The following is a 20,994-nucleotide window of genomic DNA, read 5'->3' as shown; positions in this document are numbered from 1 at the left end:
AGGGAAATATATTTTGGCGACTCTTCCTGTGAGCAACCTGAGCTGTGAGATGACATGTGGCACCTGGCTCCCTTCCTGCCCCGTGTCCCCACCACCACAGGACCTGTTCCGGCGGCTGGTGCCCCACCATTGCCTGTCATCCATGTGGCGTAAGCGAGGCGGCCGGGACTGGGCGGCCACGGTGCACAACACGGCCACGGCCACGGTGCAGCAGTTCAATGCAGTGTCGCGCCGGGTCACCTCGACGCTGCTCTGGGAGCGCTGGGATGAGGGCAACCGTGTGCGCCTCCTGGCCAAGTGGATTGGCGTGGCCCAAGAGCTGCGGCTGCTCAAGAACTTCTCCTCCCTCAAGGCGGTCATTGCGGCCCTGCAGAGCAACGACATCTACCGGCTGGCCCGCGTGTGGGCACGCGTGCTGCCCGACCGGCTGCAGACCTTTCTTGAGCTGGCACGCATCTTCTCCAGCGACGACCACCGCCTCTCCTGCCGCGAGCTCATGCTCAAGGTGCCTGCTCATTTGTTGACCATGCCACTTATGAGTGGAGCATTCAGGCATTAAATTGGATGTCTAAGGGTTGAGGGGAGGCTGCGAATTCAAATTTTGGGAGTTTCATGCACCCAAGCTACAACAGCGCTGTGAGGTGCACCGTAGCGGAGGGCTCCAGATCAATTTAGACCACTTGCAATTTTCAACGTAAAGGCAGGTGAGGCTTTAAGATGTTCAATAGCAGGCATAATCTGTGTTAGCAAGGGCATCGAGAACAGAAGGAGCTCATGGTTGGATTCTTGCCCCACAAAGAGATATCAGAGAATGTGGAGGAAATGTACAGCTTTAGCGAGGTTTCGGGGCTAGTGTGATCAAGCTAAATAGAAGCTACAAGTTACAGATAGCACCAACATGTAGGTACGAGAAAGCGACTGTTGACAGTTTCTATAAGAGTTTCAACTTGTCAGTGGGGCTGTTCGATTTAGTCTTGGACTCGCCGCGGACTCCCCGAGAAGCAGTCCGGCATTTATTTTTACCATACATCCCTAAGGCGTGGGGAGTCCTTGGGCTACTTGCAGACTATCCGCGGTGAGTCCAAGTCTGTAAATTGGAATAGCCCCAGGGAAGTACACGATAGTGATGGGAGAATAACGCAAAAGTAGAAGAGAAGCACATTGGCAAACATGCAGTGCAAAACATGCAGTGGAAACAGCAGTAGGTAGTTGGAACAGCTGAGGGGATGCACTGATTAGATTTGCTGAAATACATAGTGAAGACATTTTTCCGCACATCAAGGAATTGAAAATGAACATAGGAAGACCGCAACGGTAAAAGAAAAAAATGAAATGACTTTGTTCTAAGCATCAGTCCAGGTATTGTACAGGATGTTGAGGTGATAAGCAAGTTCAAAAGAAGTGGTACAGTATGGGGAGGAGCAGTATTAGGCTGGATCTGAGAAGGGAGAGTGCGGAACTTGTATAAAGAAGGCAACCAAACTTTGCAATCTTGACCGGGAAGGGTGAAAATAGCACAGACGTACTGAATGACAGCCTAACTACGATAATCACAAAATCAGCACTTCTTGCAGGAGTAAGAGAACTTACAAAATAAGGTGGTAAGCTATCTCGGGAAAATGAAAGGACATTGTTAAATGCAGGATAATAAATGTATCAATAATGAAGAGGGAAATCAATTGAATTGGCATGGACTTTCCAAACGGATTAATGGAAGCAAGGTTAGTGACATTTGTGCCAACACCACTGCAAATATCGAAGGAACATCAAAAAGAGGCGGGGGCTTAGGGAAACAAAGAAGAAACTTGCTGCTGGCAGAGATAGAATGTATGCACTCAGAGATGGAACTGGTAACGTGACGAACAACATGGATGATATAATGAAATTAGCAGATATGCTCTATGTACATTTGTACACTGGCAGTGTTAGGCCAGCAAATGGTATGAGAAGGACCAGTCTGGTTTGCAAGGTTCCAACGGCAACTAAAGATGATGTGGAGAAGACGCTCGTAAAGATCAAGAGAGGGAAAGCCGCAGGTGACGACGGAAGAATCGCAAATCTACTAAAAGATGTTGGGGATGTTGCAGTAGAAAAGCTAACAAAATTAAATGTTTGCTGACATTAAAAGTACCACTAGCCTGGAAAGTGCCAATTCAATTGTTTCACAAGAAGGGTGTCGTTAGACAGCTTTTAAGAATTACAGATGAATCAGCCTGCTCTCTATTGTATATGATTTGCTAACCAAGGTAATATAGTTAACGCCAAATAAGTAGCACCCTCAGGGAAGAGGCTGGAATTAGGAAAGACTGCTTAACAATACATCATGTTCGTATGATCAACCATGTAATAGAGAAATCCAGGGAGTGCAACAAACCCCCTTCACATGGCAATTATAAATTACGAAAAAGCCTTTAATTCTGCAGACATTGCCTCAGTAATGGAAGCATAGAAAAAAGTAGAATTGGGCTGGGCGTGTATTGCTGAGAAGTGACAACTGATGGACCATCCTGGGCAAGAGTGTCTACAGGACTAAAAGTAGGGAAGGACAGATAACATGGAGGGATGAGGCATGAAAATTTGGGGACAAGGAGTGGATGTGGACAGCGCAAAATAGGAGTGGTTGGAAGTAAAGGGGAAGGGCCTCCATCCTGCAGTGGACTTCCAGTGCAGTGTAGTGCAACTGCAGTAGTCTGAGGATTATGGGGATGGGGATGGGTTGCCCGAAAGCCCAAGCCCGGCCTGGCCCTCGGGCCAGGCTGAGGCCGGGTAGCACGTATTTTCTTGGGCCCGGGCCGGACTCAGGCTTGAACAAAAAAAATTTCGGACCGTGCCAGCCCGAGCCGGCCCAGGCACAGCCTGAGGCCAGTGCCTGGGCCAGTGCGTCGCCAATTTTAAATTGTTGATAACAAAAAGCTGGCTCATTGACCTTTCAGGTTAAATGAAAACAAAAAAGTGAAGTTCAGTCACTACGGTGCCGCAAAAATATAACAAAAAGACCTATTGCACCTATAAAGTCCGGCTCAGGTGGGGCTAGGGCCATGTCTTTACCGGGCCTGGTCGGGCCGGGCTGGGCCTAGAAATTGTGACCCGTGCTGTGCTCTATGGTGAATTCCTTGCCACTGCATTGGTCTCCCATGGGTTGTCCACTTGTCGTCTCCCCTGCATATCCTTCCAAACTCTGTTCCTGTCTTTTAATTTGTGCAGGGATGCCTTTCACAAGAGTTAGTTGCCTTTTGCTCCTCTGGAGAGGAACAGGGCCACAGGACAAGTGTTTTACTTAGAGCAAATTACTCTGCATTAAAGTTTTGTACAGCATCCTTTTGGCCTGGGAGGGATTCCTTGCAGATCAAGCAAACCATTGCATTATTGAAATAGTGTGCATGTTTGTAGCTGGATTGCTTGGTGCCCATTGAGCTGCTCCCTGTCTGGATTGTGTCTGATATCTGGAACGATGCAGCATTGCGTAAAAAACCAATCACCATAAGAGGGCATTCAAACTTGCTTAACGTGTTATCAGGGTCAAAAGTTTTCGGTATACGGCTATGTCTGTCAAAGAATGCTTCTTTTCTGCTTGGGTGCACGAAATGTTGGTTGTGGTCATAAGCTATTTGCACCACACATTTAAATGGGTAGGGGGCACTTGACCGCCATGTAGTGGCAAATGAACTTTAACAGCTGAAACCATGCCTCTTTTTCTGGAATGAGGTGAACATACTGGCACCAGTGTTTGGAAACTATTGTTCTTTTCTTTTCCTTGCTTGGCTATGCAGAGTATATACGCATATAATGTGTTATTTTTAAGTATAATACAAATGATAGGGCTCTTAGAACTTTGTGATTTGATGCGTTGGTATTTGCTCCGGTTATTCTAGTTTATTTGGATCTAGCCTAATGGCAACCAAAGCCGTAGTCTGGGGGATTGTATAATAGATGTTTTTTTACTGTTGTGTCAGTCTGTTGCATGTTTCCATTGAAGTCCTTTGCAGTTGCTGATTTGTTGGCTAGATTTTATTTTTGCTTTTTTCGTTGTCTGTTTACGCTTTCTCTGTTGTGTTGCTGCTGTTCACTTTTTGGCAGGAGGGAACGGCAAAGTTTGCAGACACAGTGGGGGAGGACGATCGGCAGCTTCAAAAAGCAATGCAGCGGCAGCTGGCAGCAGGCTCGGTGAGATGCTCTGTCCCATGCCGTACAAGGTCACTCTTGTACCAGAGGTTCTTGCTAGCACCAATTTGCATCCGTCCTAGATTAGATATGGCTTTTTTTTCTTCCCGTCTTTCACTGATGTTAAAGCTGCACCTTATGAAGTGAAGATTGTAAGTGTAATGGAAGCCACGAGTTTGTTACTGGTAATAACGGTATTAAACAGGCTCAAAAAAACAAACAAGAAACAGCTGGGTGTTTGAGGGACACCAGATGTCCACATTGAAACATTTAGCCATGCTCTGACTTATCAAGATGCCACCCTCCTGTTCGTGTTTGGAAAGAAGTTCGGTAGATTTTAATTGCTTAATTTTTGAACAATCGCAGGCAAGGGGTTCTCAAGCATGGACGGGTCAAACACCTATTGTAGGCTAGCAGAAGTTAAATTGCGTTGGGGGGAGGAGCAGAGGGAAAGGGAAAGGCAATTGTAAAGTTTTTTTTTTTTTTTTTTTTTTTTTTTTTTAGATGTGACGTTGAGAAAAGTATCTCTTGCCGGCGGCCCTGTCCTGCGTGCATCCGTCGTCCGCGTCCGCACAGCTGCGTCTCTCCTCCGCTCGCCTCCTCTCCTCTCTCCGATAGCGAACACTCTCTCCCAACATCTGCGGTCGCACTGTGCGCATGTGCAGTACTCTCTCTCTCCGCGGTCTCCTCTCCTTCGGGCGTGCTGCGCATAGAAGCGTAGTGCCGCGCTCCAGGCGGTCTCTCAGTCGACGGTCGTCCGCGCTTGCGCTTGCGCATGCTCTCTTGCCGTACCCGACGATTGCTTGATGCGACGCCAATGGAACCCCCTTCAGCGTCGCATCACACCAGGGTTCCCACGAGGGGAGGTGGGCGTAATTTTTAATGTAGCAGTGCTGTTACTTGTATACTTGTTTTGCGACTTTAATTTGTGTCTCTTGTTTGTCACAGTGTTTTAACTATATACCAAGTAGCGAAGTGCAGCATTATGCACATTTCATATGTTGCTTATTTTTTGTGCAACTTTGGTGCCATACAGTAAAAGCCAACATAAGAGGGCATGTTATGTGAAGAAGTCTGGATGCTGTGCGTGCTTTGCAGCAAAGCTGCTTGTTATTGTGTGAGTGCACAGAAAAAATGGGGGTGCTCTGTATTACTCTTCCAAAGAGGAAAGTTTTCATCTCTAGCATTTTTCCACTCATTAGGGATCTCGTTGCAGTCTTTCTCTTTGCTGTTGCGCATGGTGGATAGCATAGAATGCTATACGATTCAGAAATCTGGAGTTCAAGAGTCATGAACGGTGGACCGAGGTGACCTTCTGAAGCCCCAATGGGCAAAGAAAAATAAAATCAAGATACAAGCTAAGCAAGAGCGAGGTCTGTTTGGGTTATGCATGTAAAATGGTGTTTGCCACTGTATGGAGAGGTGAGGCTGTGCACGTCAAATATTTGTTATTTTGGCAAGGTACAGGGGCTTATTTATCACCAATCCAATTTGTGGCTGATAGCGTTACTTGTGCAGTCCAGCGTACTCTTTGGGTCGTGAAATGTTGAGACATCTTGGGAACTACACGTAAACCTGAGTTACATAAGCATGAGCGCTTAAAGCAGTGCTGACACGCAATTTCCGCGTCTTAGTTTTTGTGCTGCAAACAATATGTCTTTGCCCAGTAGTTACGAAAATCAAACCAAAAGCAGCCAGCACAATTAATTTCAATGCATTTAAATTATTTAAACCAGTTTCAATTTTTGTTGCCGGGAGCATGGATGGACATTTGAGGCATGCAGGCCGATTGAATGTTACATTGTTGTGGCCGCAAAACTGCCCGTGGTGACGTTATCAAAACACCAGTGACGTCGCACCCGTTCGTTGCATCGCCTGCTGTAATTGCACATTGTCTGCACTGGCCCATACTTTTTTTCTGTGAACCTGCATAGCAGAACTTTGGCTTGCTTTTCCTGTATGGCACCGACCCTCCAACAGTCAGTTAACCGGCTGCCAACGGATCGTCGCAATTCATTCACGCAATTAAAACTTAGCCACGACTAGATTTGTGCCAGGAAGAGTGTGGCTTTATTCTGTGAGTTTGGAGATTGTATCAAGCTTAGTAAAGTCGGTAAAATCAAAGTAGCTCCACACAAACGCACCTGCGATGCTTTGCTGACTGCTTTACTGGAGCTGTTTTCTGCATATGCCTGTGTGACTGGTACATTCACTAGTAGAAAATCTAGGGCCAATAAAAGCAGGAAAAGAGTCAGCAAAATTAATATAGGTAATAAGAAATTAAAATCAACTGAAACTTTTATTGTACATCGTAAAGCCAAGGTATGGGAGGCACGTTTAGCGCAAGGTGTACGACCACAGCAATCAGCAGCACGACCCCACATTTGTGATCACTTTTCATGCTTTAAGGAGGCAGTCGCTAGTCATAAGAAATTCATGGGGATTTGGGAGACTGTTGCTGCAGAAGCGTTATTCAAAAAATACTCGTCTAAGTTATAGTTGGTATTCAATGAAAAGTTTAGCCTTCACTTGGCAACACTAGAAATGGCCATGACCGTGCCTCTTTGGCACAGTCATTGCGCAGTTAGCAGACTGTCATTAGCAGACAGTCATTGCGCAGTTAGCACAGTCATTGCGCAGTCGCAGTTAGCAGAGGACCGGGATAATTGGAGATTAATGGGAGAGGCCTTTGCCCTGCAGTGGGCGTAGGTAGGCTGGGGATGATGATGATGATGATTTGCATAGTGTTCCTCGTGTGGATTTACATGTCACGTGACAGGGTGACATGCCCATCCTTCATGAACTGCTTTGCCTTTGTCAATGTCCCCATGGGTGCCGGGGGGAGGGCCTGTGACTTTTTTCTCACCGTCTTCACATTTGAGGCTTTCTAGCCAGTTTGGTGTCAGACGGGCGCCCTTTCCCAGTCGTGAGCTACAGATCCTTCTCTCTGCTGCAGCCCGGCACAATGCAGGGCACTGTGCCGTACCTGGGCATCTTCCTGACCGACCTGACCATGTTGGATGCAGCACTTCCTGACGAACTGCCCGGCGGGCTGCTCAATTTCGACAAGCGGCGGCGAGAGTTCCGGGTGCTAGCACAAATAAAGCTACTGCAGAGTGCCGCAAACTGCTACAGCCTTCAGCCAGATCCGGCCTTTGTGGCTTGGTTCGACACGCTGCCCATGCTCACAGATCAGCAAAGGTGGGCGCCACAAAAGGACTGTTTGGGCAAGTTTTGGCCGAGGGCAATTGACGGCTGGTTATATTTGCAGAAGAGGCCTCGTGCACGGGGATTATTCTTTTGAAAACAATGTTTGTCCAATCGTGAGCATCCAAGCAATTAATATATAAAAGCATTCCAATGTGCCTAACCCCCCTCCCTCCTCTTCATATTTCTTTTTTTAACTAGTGAGTTCAGGGGGGGAAAATGCAGCATTGCTGAGTTCTAAGTAGCTTAATTCTAACTCAATATCTATGATTTGGATGGGAGTTTGTTTGAAACCATCACTCTGGTGGGCTTTCCTTTTTTTAATACAGTGACGTTGGAGGATACCAGACACTGAGAACGAAAGAAACACTGAATAGTTGGAAGGACTTGATCAACTGCTGCAATGGGATTCAAGGTTTTGGTTTTTCATAAAGACGTTTTCCTCTCCTTGCATCGGTGGCAGTGGGAGGGCGAAACAAGGTTGTGTTATTACTTCGTGGCTGGTAGCTGAGCATGCGATTTGGTTGAATCAGAAAACAGGAATGAAATCACAGTACTTTCAGTCCCTAGGGGAGGACCATATTTTCTATCACACTTTTCTATATCTTCTGACAAGGCTGCCTTCAGAACACTTTGGGAAATGAATATCCGGTCTACCACACTCAAGGAGGTCCAAAACTGTAGCATCTGGGCACTTTTTTTCCATCAGCCTGAAGGTAACAAGCACTGGAATAACTGCTGCGATGTCTTATTGTATTGTAGGCTCTCACTTCCTGGCACATGTTCACAAGGTACTATCTATGCGTGGGATGACCTGCCTTGAGGCGCAGTGTAGCATTCCAAGTGCAGAATTCCTAAAAGAGTGGACGCGCCAAACTGTGCTGGGTGGACATGTCATGGAGGAATGCTTCAGAGAACAGTAGAGTTGGTAAACATACCAGTTTGAGAGCCTCTCACCAGTGGATGTCAGCATCAGGTGCAGTGCCAAAAGAAGAATCCTCGACGTTGCCTGGTTCACAGTGGACCATGTGGCCATGCATGCCTAGACTGACCAGGGGTGCTGGGCCTCTAGCACTAGCTGTAATGTGGCTGTGCTCTTCTACGTGTGTTTGATGGTGTGCAATCCTGTTGAGTCTCGCCACTCATTGGCGGTTTTGCATCAGCCAGCCCAGCTTTAACTTTACGAGGTGATTTATGAGGTTCTCGTTGGGTAGACGGTCATTTAGAATAGATGCCCTGTGCTTTATTGCATTGCAGTTCTAAGCAAAGACAGCCTGTCTGCGTGCCGTGACCAGCCAGGTTCACTTCTGCATGCGGTTGTTGCTGTGTCACTTGGTCGCAGAATGAACAGTGTTACCAGAACTGGCAGTTCTCATTCAGTTGTAGTATCAAGCATATGGCTTGGCTTGGCTTTTTTTTCCCCTGAGTCTTATGTGGCAGGCTGCAGCAAAAGGTGCTTAGGTCAAAAAAAACAAAAAAAAAAAGAAGAAAAGGCTCCAGTTAATGTGATTGCTTTTTTTTTTTTTTTTCCAGTTATCGATTATCCTGCAAGGTGGAGCCTGCCAGCAGCCCCAAAAGAAGTCCCTTCAGGCAAGTAATGTGCCTTAGCAAAGGCATGCTGCAGTTGTGTGTTGTTTATGAGAAGTTTAAAAAGAGCGTCATTGCCAGTTGCTGAAGAAATATGATAAGCCCTGTAATGCTGCCACCATTTTTAAAACAGCAAAGGAGGGGCCATAATCTTGAAACTCCTGCATTTGTTGCCCAGCCATTCACAACCCATTGCTATACCAACTGAGATACGGAAACAGATATCCCACCCTACTTTTTGTGTAAATTACTTAACTCAAGCCCATTGCGCCTTGAGCCCATTGGCAAGGCATTGTATAAACAGGTCAATAATGCCCTTTTCTTCCTCTTATGCAGTTATGTTATCTTCTTCAAATTTTTTAAAGCAAAATTTCTGCCAAATTCGCTGAACGGTTTGCGCTTGACCATGCAGTTCCTCGGGCAATGCGGTTGATGGGGACACAGCATCCCTGACCAGCACCAGCAGCCAGCCCCAGAGCGGAGGCTCTCAGGAGAGCTTGCGTCGAAACGGGGTAAGCAGTGAGCAAACGCTGGTGCATGCACCAAGAATTTTGTGCTCAAATTGTTTGATTGACTGATTGACTGTAGGGTTTAACGCGCCGACGTAACGCAGGCGATGAGGCGCGCCGTAGTGGAGGGCTCCGGATTAATTTTGACCACCTGGGGATCTTCAACGTGCGCCGAAATCTCGTACACACGGGCGTTTTTGCTCTTCGCCTCCATCAGAAAAGGGGCCGCCGCGGCCGGGAATCGAACCCGCGACCTCGTGCTTGTGCTCAATTGTTTACTCCATGGGTCAAAGCTGTTTTGTTGTGCTTCTTATTCTTCTTCTCTTGTTTATTTTTGAACCATAGAATGTGATTTTTAGCTGGTCAGAGGCAAAACTTTGAACATACTGTATTTTCATGTTTATAACTTGGATGAGCCATTAACAAGTCTTAAGGGCACAGGGTAAGGCGAAATTTTGATTGCACTGCAGACCCTGCTGCGACGACGAAACTCAGTCCAGACTGCTTTTCCGCCGGCAGGAAAACAGTGAAGGGAGCGGAAGAAAAGGAAGGCCACCCAACCTGGAAGTTAAGAGGCGACATGGAAATTGTTTGTCGATGTCTTCCGCGCTCCTCTTATGTCTATTCGGCGTCTGTCGACACAAGAAAGGCCGAAGGTACAGCTGGTCCAGCTCCAGGCCAACGCCTTAAAAAGAGCGCGTAACCGCAGTCGGGCCGCAGCCATTCTGTGCAGGCGTTTGCGCCCCCGCAGTGATTGTGTTCTTCGCCCCGAGGGCTAAAGGCGCAATTAGGCGAACCGTCCCCTCTCTGGCTGCGTAAAAGGAGACATGTGGGCTTCCCGGGGAGAAGTTTTGTGGGAGGAAACACTAGCCCTCGCTTACGCGCGCTGCCTGGAAAATATTTCGGAAGGAGGGGGAAAGGGGGGGGGGGGGGGGTCGAAATCCCTCCTCCCGCTGGCTACATCCCTGAGCAGCAGTGCAGCGACATTATCGCCTTTTTTTATTTTTGTAGTTCTTTAAAAGATAGCCTGGGGTGACCTTGGTCTGGCCGTTTGCATTAGCGAGTGCCATCGGCGGCAGCAGCGGGCCGCGGCGACGCCGCCCGGCTGCTCGGATTCCGTTCGCTGCTGCGCGTTACCACGCGTGCGGCTAGCCGTATTCGTTATCAAACTACAATTCAGCGATTGGGAACGCATGATTTTCTTCGTTAAACAGGCAAATTCGCTGTAGTGGTATTCGCTGTAGCGGCGTTCACAATACATAGGAAACACCGGAATCTGGCCAGGCCATCAGGCATGCTTCGTTGTACGGGCCATTTCGTAGTAGAAGCGTTCGTTGTAGCGGCATTTGACGTATCGCTTTAATCCGAGAAAAAAATGTCTTTTTGTTTTCTTTGCTATTAAGGAAGTTCAGTTCTTTGTGCACATTTTCCATATTCACACTTGCCTTAGAAACGCATATTTATCGCTAAAAAAAAACAGTTTTCCCGTAAGCAAGTCGTAAGTTTTCCCGTAAGCAAGTAGTAAGTGCCCACATCCTCTTTAAGAATGTTCTCAGTGTTTATTGTCATTTTTTTCATCAAACAACTTCCAGTTCCTGATCAAAACGATTTTCTGGAACCAGCTGTATTAAGAAATAGCTTAGCAACCATTGCATAGCTGATTTTTCAGCAAGGGCAATCCAAAGACCCTGTTGCACGTTTTTTCCACATTTGTCCTTCAAAGCTGCGCACGAAAAAACATCTTTTTTGGGCTTCACACTCTCATGATTCCAGCATTGGATGTTGTTCTTTCATTAAATGATGATAGCAACGCATGAGCCAGCATTTCGAAATTTAAAGACCAAACCCAGGGCGCAACACCACCATCAAGTGTTTTAAAGAGGTTGACCACACGCGAAATACTTTGTGAACAGATCTGTACGATGGTGCACAATAATAGTCAAGGAAGGACAGACGACCAGCTGAAAAGCAAAAAAATGGCTCCGGTGGTGTTTTTGGCAAAAAAGTATTGTTTTTCACCTCTTTTTTTACTTTAAACTCAATTATCTCAAAACAATGTTTTTATTACATAGGTACAATTATTTCCTCTATCTTCCACGACAACGAGCTGATTTTTTTTCCCTGTCATCTACATAACTTGCCACACCTGCTGTACTAGAATTGAAAATATGCACGCAACAGTTTTTTTTGTTAAACAACTTTTAATACTAAAATAATGCCAAAATTTAGGCACTAACGGACAAAAAATTATACAAAACTGAATTTTTTAAGGATGTTTATAATTCTAGTACAGTTAAAAGAGCACAAAATAATTTAAAAGAAAATGATATATACGTTATGTATATAACTTTATTAGATGCTGAGAAAATTGTACCTCAAAATGGCCAAAAATGCATGGGAAGTATAGGGCCTACCCTGTGCCCTTAACCCTTTCACTGTCAGGTGTTTCTGGCCGTGACGCACCCCCAGTGTCAGCTTGGTTTCCAGAATATCAAGGAAGGAGCATAGTGATTTATTTGACTATTATAGCGTCTGGAACGTAATGCGTCAAAAGGAAAGAGCATGGGTGAGAATTTGTCTGTCGTCCAGATATTTTCAGTTTGCCATGCACGCTTCCGGGACGACGACCCCACCATTTCAACACCAGAATCTGACACTGTGGAACTCACACCCCTTCCTCGGATGAGAAACTCTCTGAGCTCAGCTTGTATTCGTATCGGAATCGGAAGCACCATCGCTCCTGTCAGCAGTCGAAGGCCCATCGAAGGCCCATCGGATGGTCAGCCATCCGAAACTAACCGCACGCATTGAGGGAACACTTTCAGAAGCCAGCACAATGCACAGAAATGACGCGTTGCAAAATCATGATGGCAGAGAGGGATAAAAAGGAGATGCAACACTGATACAGCAACCTCGTTTGCTGATGACAGCAGCAAGTGAGGGCACGGCGGGAGAGCGAAAGCCGCGATCGAGTCATGTTTCACTCTATTGGGGAGGCAACGGCCCGCTGGACTAACCTGGCACGCCATAGCAAACGCAGGAACAGAATAATAATAAAAATAAAGCCTAGAAACCCATTGCGGATGGCACAACAGCCCTTTCACCTGTACGGGATTGCAAGTGAAAATACGGGCTGCTAGAAAGATTCGACAGATGCCGCGAACTGTCCAGGTGCATGCGCCAGCTTTGCGCTGTGATGTGAATTTTTGAACGTATAATGGAGAACGTAACGGTACGTTAATGACACTACGGAGGGGAAATGTGAAAACGTACCGGTACGTCAGTCACAGCAACAGGGTTAAGAGTAGGGCTGGCGTGCGGGTAATATGTAGGTGAATTTTGTTCTCAAGTGCAGCTTCAGCACATTGCACACCGCCATGATGCATGCTGTCAGCGCATTCCTTCCCCTCCTCTACTGTAGCCGACTTATTGTCCAAAGCAAGAAGAAAGTTAAGGTTTGCTGTAACGTCTTGGATAGGGCACTACCCTATCTTTATTATGAGTGCACTTGTAATTCCGAGGTCAGGTGCAGTAATGTGTACCTATAAGAGGATCAGATAACGGGCACTGCTCCTGATAACAAGCGGGGAGGGGGCTTCTTACAACTCAGCAGCTATCATCACGAGTAACCAGCTCAGCAGATTTGTCTTGCTGTACCACAATGTGATATTGGTTGCACTTTTTTTTTTTGTATTGAAATGTAGACAAGGGGAGCAATGCGAGCTCTTGCATGCATGTAAAGACAATTAAGAATTTTGGCAATGACCAATCGTAGATTTGCTATTTCAGTAGGCACGACTTAATTATGCCGTGCACATTTGTTAATGCTAAACCATTAAAGGGACACTAAAGTCTAAGGTCTATATTCGTACATTGGAGTATTGGGAATACAAATATGGCGATCACAGCAGCAGTGGTTGCTTATTGGTGCAGATAATGCCTTGTTCACTTGGACATTCATGCTTTCACATTCACAACTGGCATGAAGTGCTTAGTTGTCCTCAAAATTTTTATGAAAACTGGCAGGTTGCAACACTGTCAATTGTGTGAGATATATGTGCGATTGGTTTCTTTCCCCTTCTGGTGCGCCATATGAAGGTGTTAATTGTTCGTAGGGTGGCTTACACGCGTGAAAATAGAGCACACACGTACTTATGTCCGTGCAGAGGGCACAATGCATCATCATCATCATGAGGATGGCTAGTTCTTTATTATGGTGAAAAACTGATAGTCCCCATAACCATCTTCACATCATCATTGCAATCATGTGGTGTGGGGTAAATGCAGAATCCAGAGGAAGGCTGCGTCTTTAGCACAAGCAGGATTTATATTTGAGATATTTCAGTAGTTTAGACCAGGGGTCAGAAACCGTATTCGGAGGGCCAATTTGCATGAAGCCAACACGGTGGAGGGCCGGACACCTAAATAAGGGAGGAAAAAAATCAGCGAATTGACAATAGCATTTGACAAAAATTGACAATCATCTGGCTAAGTGTGAAGATGGGGTACAACGCCAACTGCAAGCGGTCAGTTCTCCTTTCTTGTCTCCCGTCTAACCCCATTTGAGGTTCAAACAGGCATGTCGGTCTTCAGATAGGAAGCGACAGGGGGAGGGGAGGGAGTTCGAACGATGCGCTGGGGGCCGCATAATACCGCCCTGCAGGCCTCAGGTTGCCAAACCCTGGTTTAGACGTATACCTGTTTCTAGCCTATCTTGGTGTTTCAGTGTGATGTAGGCGTGTATAAATGTATATGTGTGTATAGTCAAACCTTGATGTAATGAACTTCAGTGTGACGAAACCCCTAGTGTAACAAACCACGTAATCTTTTTTAAGTTCAAGTGTATGCACACCATGTATTTTCAACCTCAGTGTAACGAAGCCACATTTGCCGAAATTTCAATGTAACGAAGTTTCATGGACAATTAGGCACGAAATTGTGGTTGAAGAAGTCGAGTTTAGGAGACAGCAAGCGCTGAAACATGGTCTCGATAAAACTCAAAACGCTGACACGGGCCGCCCAATGCTGTGGATGCAGCAAGCCACGGAGTCCGTGAGTGAGCGTAGTGCCTACTTGCTCCTTGCCTACAAACTGCATAGTGCACCTGTGCCGCCGCCACATGACGCCACTTTGTCTTTAATGTTCGCTCGTGCTTGTTGGGTTCTGTCGTTCTGTCATTCCAGGAAGCGCGCAACGATGCATTTGTGGGTCGCTGTGAGCCTTGCGCATGCGTTCTTTTCCACTCCCGCATCTGCGATTCCGCACCAGCGGCAGCCTCTGCCTCGGGCATAAAGCAGCGCCCCAGGGCGCAGCTTTCCAAGGCAGGCGGGAGTGCCATCACGGGGTATTTTTTATAGTTTGCGGGGTTTCGTCATCAGTCAGAATAAATGAGTACGCAATTAATTCGTCGCTGAAAATACCGCAGTTAGATGCCTCTCGGGGGTACCTACAAGTGCCTCATTGACACTTTCATGATTAAGACAGTACTTCTCGAATTAGATAATTAATTACAATTAATGAAGCCTCATTGGCGAAAAAAATTACTTTCCACTTCTCCACAGTACTGCAAACATTGTGCATTAGGTTTTTTTCGAGTAACGCCATTGCTGTTTTTTAAAATCTTGGTGTATGATAGCTGGGACACCCTGTATATAGTCGGGTGTGTTGGTGTGGGCATATACTATATGACGTTTATTTTAAATGCTGTGGTTAACTGGCACCAAGTACCCGAACGTATCTTGAGTGAGGAGAAATTATCACGCACACGTTCAATGACTGCCAGAGAGAGAAGCAACAAAAAAAAAATATGGCAGCGCATCAGATTAATGTCGCTGGCGATGGTGCCTTTTTTGGTTGGGTAGGCTCTATGGGCTGCCTGGTTGCCAGATGACAACTAATATTATGCCAATGATCGGTATATAGGTCGAGGGATGACTTTTCAGCAAATTTTTCTGGCAAAAAATCTCGACCTATATTCTGACTTATAAGGTCCTGATCTGCAATCGCAACATCTCTGTCTCCGTTCGAAATCCAGTCCAATCATTGAACGTACCTCAGCCAGGAGAAAGTTCTCTTGACATCACAGCGTCTGTTAGCTAGGCACAGCAATGTCAGTGCAGCATTTACCAGCCTGGAGTAGCGAGCGGTAGAGTCATGCCAATACTCAATGAGTTTGAAAGCTGTGTTTGTAGGGGTTGCTGGAAGTGCTGGTTGGGAAAGGCGGACCGTCAGCCCGCAATTGTGCAGATTGATACTTTGAAAGGGTTGATTCGGGGAGAAATCAGGTTTAAATTCCCCTGAAACATGTTTGGGGCGTAACAATCTGGTAAAATCGGGTTTTACCCAGAAACGAACAACCCGATGTATATATATATTGTCACAACAGAGGAGAGCGCTTCTTAAGAACAGAGGTCAGTTTATTGGCGACGCTGCATGCAGAACAGCGGGACCAACAGCAGAACCAACTTATCTTTTTTCCAGAACAGTTCAGGCTGCTCAGTTACGCTAGCAGCTTTCCAACTGTTCGCACATAGCCCTTCGGAGTAATTGGTGTTTGTAGTGTGGCACATATATGTATGTGTATGTGTGTAATATATATATTATTGTATACCATTATGTATATATAGCATTTCCCAATTTCTCACTGAAGAATAGCCCATCTCCATATTTTCACTGGTGATGCTGCTTTTCTTTTTTTTTGCTTGGCTGTCCCGGTATTTCAAGCATTTACATACAGTGGGGGTGCAACTGCATCAGTTGCGCCATTTTGCTACTATTGCGTGCTACAGTTGCACTGTTTCGCTTGCACTGTGGTATGTACAACAATGCTTCACTTGTGCCATCTACACCAAGTGCACTAATTTCCCCTCAGAACGTTTCATAGAATGTGTTTGCTTCTCGTCTCACAGTGTTCTCAAAGCACAAATTACACCGACCTCAAGCCACACATAACACCTTCGCAAGACATGGCAAGCCAACTGGAGTACACAGACAGACAATAGGTTACACATAATAAAACCACACTTAGGAAGATACATTACTGACTCGCACAACAGATTCATCGAAGTTGCCCTAGCTAGATTATGGATAGGCCACACACACACAACGCACTCTCCCATCTGCTCAATGGATCTCCAAGACACTTGTGTAGCAGGTGCGGGGAGGGCCTATTCGTAATTCACATCCTAATTACATGCAAAGCATTCCACACAACAAGACACAAACACTTCCCACAACTATACGCCTCGAGCGCTGCCTGTAGGGGTGCCACTGAAATCCCCCTAGCGGCCCGTTTCGAAAGCAGTCGCGGGAGTTGCCGGCCCGCTCACCACTGTCGCCATTGCTTTGGATGCACGTTCGCGACTAATATTTTCCGTTTGTATGCGTTGGAAATACATATTTATGTGGAGCAGTCTCTCTGTTCGTAAATGTGGTGCATTTACGAGAGTGTAAATGCTTCTGACGCGATCTTACTGTAGTACATTCGGTCCGCATAAGCGCCAGGTGTGTGTCACAAGCCGGCGTCACAAAACCGGCATATATGCATGGACCTGATTGTAATTTCACTGCCCTGAAATTTACTAAAAGTAACTCCGTAAGCAGCGTTCGTTCAGATGCTCATTCTACGGCTATACACTGCGATGTAAATCGGTTTCGTGTGGTTCCATCATCTAGCGGAGCACTCATACGTGACAGCCCGCCAGTTACGCTTCATATCTCGGATATAGATCACTACCCTGAACAAGCCAATGTGCCATAAATATAACGGACTTTCTATGCAATAAGTAATATTGATAATGCAAAATTACATGCGGGAGTGATCAGCACAAAGAATTTACGGCTGGGTCCTCTTGTCGCGAGGTGAGCTTCCCCAAACAGTCATCTGTTACATATTTCCTCCGCTTATATCCGCGGCCGTGACTAAACGCTTTTTCGAAACATCATCATATGACACGGGAGCCTGCAGAATTTAGCACAAAAATGAAATCAGGGGGCCTTATCAGATACCACATTCAATCCAATGACACCTTTTATCGCTTGTGAACTTCCTTACTGTACTTCAAAAAATGTGGCCGCCGAGTGATTCCCTGTTGGTTAAAGTCGAAAAACAAAATCAAGGTGAACGCGCAGCTTGTGTGTGATTTACTAAAACGGCCTTTCCTTGATTTCGCTCCGCATTTGTACACAACGATAGTTAAGTGCCCCCTCCTCCCCCTCCCTGTCTTGGAAAACATCAGTGCATTTCGCATCTAGTTGGTCTAGTGAGTTCAACCTTGCTTAAAGGGACAGACAACCGATTTTTGTCGCGTATATGTTCTCTAGCTCATATGAAAGCCAGGGTTTTACATAGCCGGTAACCACAAGATTTTTAAACAAACTAGCGGAAATAATTTTAATTTGGCAGCAAACTTCCTGAAATCGGAAGGGTGGCGGTTCGTAGTGTCGAAACTTGACACTACAATACGTGTCCCTGTCACGTGACCTGCAAACCTAGCAGCTGCTGTAACTGCTGAAACGTTCATTTACGTACAGAAAACCTTTTAACACAAGTATTTGTACAAGCTTAAATAGTATATGTATTTCTAAATATTACTTTGCAAATTCTAAAAACACGCCGCCCGCCGCCGCTGGGTTGCTCTCAGTGTGGCTAACTCAGCCACCATGCCCAGAATCAACGGCAGCGTTCAGCAAACAGACCCAGCAAAGGAGCTGTGATGATTCTGTCTGGGTCAGGGGCGTTTGTTCTGCCAAAATATTTGATTTCAGTCTCCAAATACGCCAACGGCAGCTTAAAAAAAAAAAAAAAAAAAAAGAATGTCGCGCCCGGGGAGAATCGAACTTCCCGCCTCCACAACGTGAAGACAGATTCTACCTATCGTTTATCCCAACAGATGGCGCATTCGTGCAAAATAGACCCTTGCATTAAAAAAACACAAAGAGGAACAGGAAAGCCTGCGATTCAAACTTTTTTAGCTGGGAACAAGTTTTTAAATATCGTTTTTCATTTCGCATACAGACAAAAGTATGTTGCCGAGCTACTCTATATCATGGTTGCCAGCATTAGTTTTGGGAGGGACACATACGGCTCGTAGATCAAAAAATTCGATTTAAAAAGTTCTAGAGCGTTATCAGCAAAACCGTTTCTCGTCAAGGTGCTTTAAGTGATGTCCTTTCATTTGGGATAGAGAATATATGCTCGACAGAAATCGGTTGTCTGTCCCTTTAAGGTAAGACGAGCATCTCTAGGATTTGCAAAGATGCACTGTTTCATTCTCGCATGAACTATTGCATTGCTTCCGGACTTGGCAGACCATTTATTTTTTTCTTGGTCCGTTCTATCAGGCGGGAGTGGGCACATATTTGACGACCCATAGACTTGGAATTTACTTAACATGTTCGCGTGGCCTCTATTTCTATAAAAGGCACAAGTTATTACCAAGTATATTAGGCAATCACCTCCCCGAATGATAATTTTGGACGACGTATACATTCAAAACAAGGCCGAATTCGTTGTCCGCGCTGCAAAACGAAACCTACCTCTCACTGTGCCAATATCAGGTCTAAACTAGGCGTCAATAGAATTCACTTGCGCCTGAGATATTTGGTGGTGCCAGTGGTGATATGCCACGGCCGTCGCCGACGCGAAGAAGCACGCAGTACCGCGTCGCCGGTTACCACTTGTTGGTGTTCGAGCACTCTAACAACTCTGATCAGGACGCAGCTGTTTTTTAAAGTGCCCGAAACGTACTATTTGCTTACAGACATCACAATAACAAGATGTTTAGGGCGCGGAAAGGCAAAAAGAAGCGAAAGAGAACCAAAACACTGCATGAGCCCCTATCAGCTGCGCTGCAGACATCCCGTAAGCGCCCCGGAGAAGGGGCGGCAGGCGGCGCAGCGATCGCGAAGCTCGAGGCGTATACAGACAACACATTCCGCTACACCCAGCATCATTTTTAGCCCATGATTCCTTACAATGCACTTTGAAGTTTCTTAGCGAAATCAAATCTTTACACCTCATTTCCTATCACGCGTAGTTTTTCTAGACCTCATTTCATACCCCGCATAATCACAACCTGGCCTTCTACACCAGCCATCCTCATTGTCTTTGACTGATTTTAATTGTGTTCTTGTTGAGGGATTTTAGTGTTTACGTCATCTCTCGTATGTAACCACTGTGTTGGCGCTCTTTGCCCTAGTTGGCCTTGCGCCATTAATACTCAACCATCATCATCAAATTCGGTTGGCACCTTTGTGTCCACCAAAACACACTTGCCGCCGTTCTTGCACGAATGAGTGATTGACCAGCTTTCCTTTGGGTGCTTTCCGCATTTTTCATTTCCAGATAAGCACGGGCATTTGTGTAGCTCTTTCAGGCAACAGGGGAACCCAGGGCACCTATCTCTCATCGCACACATTGTCCTTGGTTGATCATTTTGGCTTACAGTGTAGATAACTGTGGGCCACCAGTTCACAGTATTCTCACAGAGACACATGCCTGTGCGACTTGACCATTCCTTTGCCTGGCTAGTTTCCTTTTCTCGTGCGGAAGGCACCCTACATTATGGGATGCCACTCGCAGTGAATGTGCTCCTGTAAAGCAGTGAGCAGGAACCATACTATATGTTTTCCTGCTGGCTTCGAGTTTGCATACTAGTGGGAGTGGAAGATTGTACATTGGGGGGCAGAAGGATTGCGATGTTGGTATTTGATATCGTGAAAGCACTCCCTTTCTTGGGGCTGCAACCTTCAGCGTTCACAATGTTTGAGTGGTTCAATCTGTACTGTGGAGCAACATTTGTTGATAGTGTAGCAATATTAAGAGCACTACACACAGATGCCAGAAACTGCAGCTCCAAAGATGATCCCAAATTGTAATTTTGCTACTGCAAAACTGCTGTAGAACAGCTTTTTTCCCGCTTCGAAAATTACTGGTACGTATATAAAAATACGTTATATACAGTAGAATTCTGCTTACATGTTCCTCACTATTGCATCTTCCTGGCTATTACATCGTGTTAGCGTGGTCCCTTGAAAATGTCCATAGACAACCATGTGTTAAAGCATCACTTAATACACTGTCATACCACGACATTTCTGCTTCATACTTTGCGATTGTAAGTCAGAAATATGGAAAAATATAGCTAAAGTGATAAAAGTGTGCATAAGAAATTAAAAAAACACTGTACTGCGTACCGTAATTACCCGATTCTAACGTGCCCCCGATTCTAACGCGCACCCGATTTTCCTGGCAAAAAAAAAACTAAAAAACTTGCACCTCCGATTGTAATGCGCACGGAACTTTGTGAGCAAGAAAAACAAATGCGAGAGAAACAGGCAATTTATTTTCCGAAGTAATCTCACTTTCACTCCTTGTCGCTCTCCGCCTACCACAACATCTTGTCCTCGGTGCCGTCAAGCGCGTTTGCGACTTCTGAACGAACGTCCAACCATGGTCGATGGGATCGTGGCCCACGCCTCGCACGCCCATCCCGCGAGCTTCTCCAGAGGCGCACACTTCAGCCGACCG

At 46.0% G+C, this 20,994-nt stretch overlaps 1 protein-coding gene across 1 annotated transcript in view; it reads left to right on the top strand.

Moving 5' to 3' along the window:
• The window catches only part of Rgl (Ral guanine nucleotide dissociation stimulator-like), a 60,222-nt gene that overhangs the window by 28,334 nt on the left and 10,894 nt on the right, over nucleotides 1-20,994 (top strand). The window contains exons 7-11 of the mRNA XM_077684257.1: nucleotides 101-505; nucleotides 4,078-4,164; nucleotides 7,118-7,362; nucleotides 8,902-8,958; nucleotides 9,368-9,467. Of these exons, the coding sequence (XP_077540383.1) occupies nucleotides 101-505; nucleotides 4,078-4,164; nucleotides 7,118-7,362; nucleotides 8,902-8,958; nucleotides 9,368-9,467 (894 nt within the window). The remainder of the gene's footprint in view (nucleotides 1-100; nucleotides 506-4,077; nucleotides 4,165-7,117; nucleotides 7,363-8,901; nucleotides 8,959-9,367; nucleotides 9,468-20,994) is intronic.

Source organism: Haemaphysalis longicornis, unplaced genomic scaffold, assembly GCF_048455015.1.
Source record: "Haemaphysalis longicornis isolate Haplotype H1 unplaced genomic scaffold, Haemaphysalis longicornis Haplotype H1 scaffold_1, whole genome shotgun sequence".
Classification (NCBI taxonomy): Eukaryota; Metazoa; Arthropoda; class Arachnida; order Ixodida; family Ixodidae; genus Haemaphysalis; species Haemaphysalis longicornis.
The sequence above is the reverse complement of the archived record's forward strand: the minus strand, read 5'-3'. Positions and strand labels throughout refer to the sequence as shown.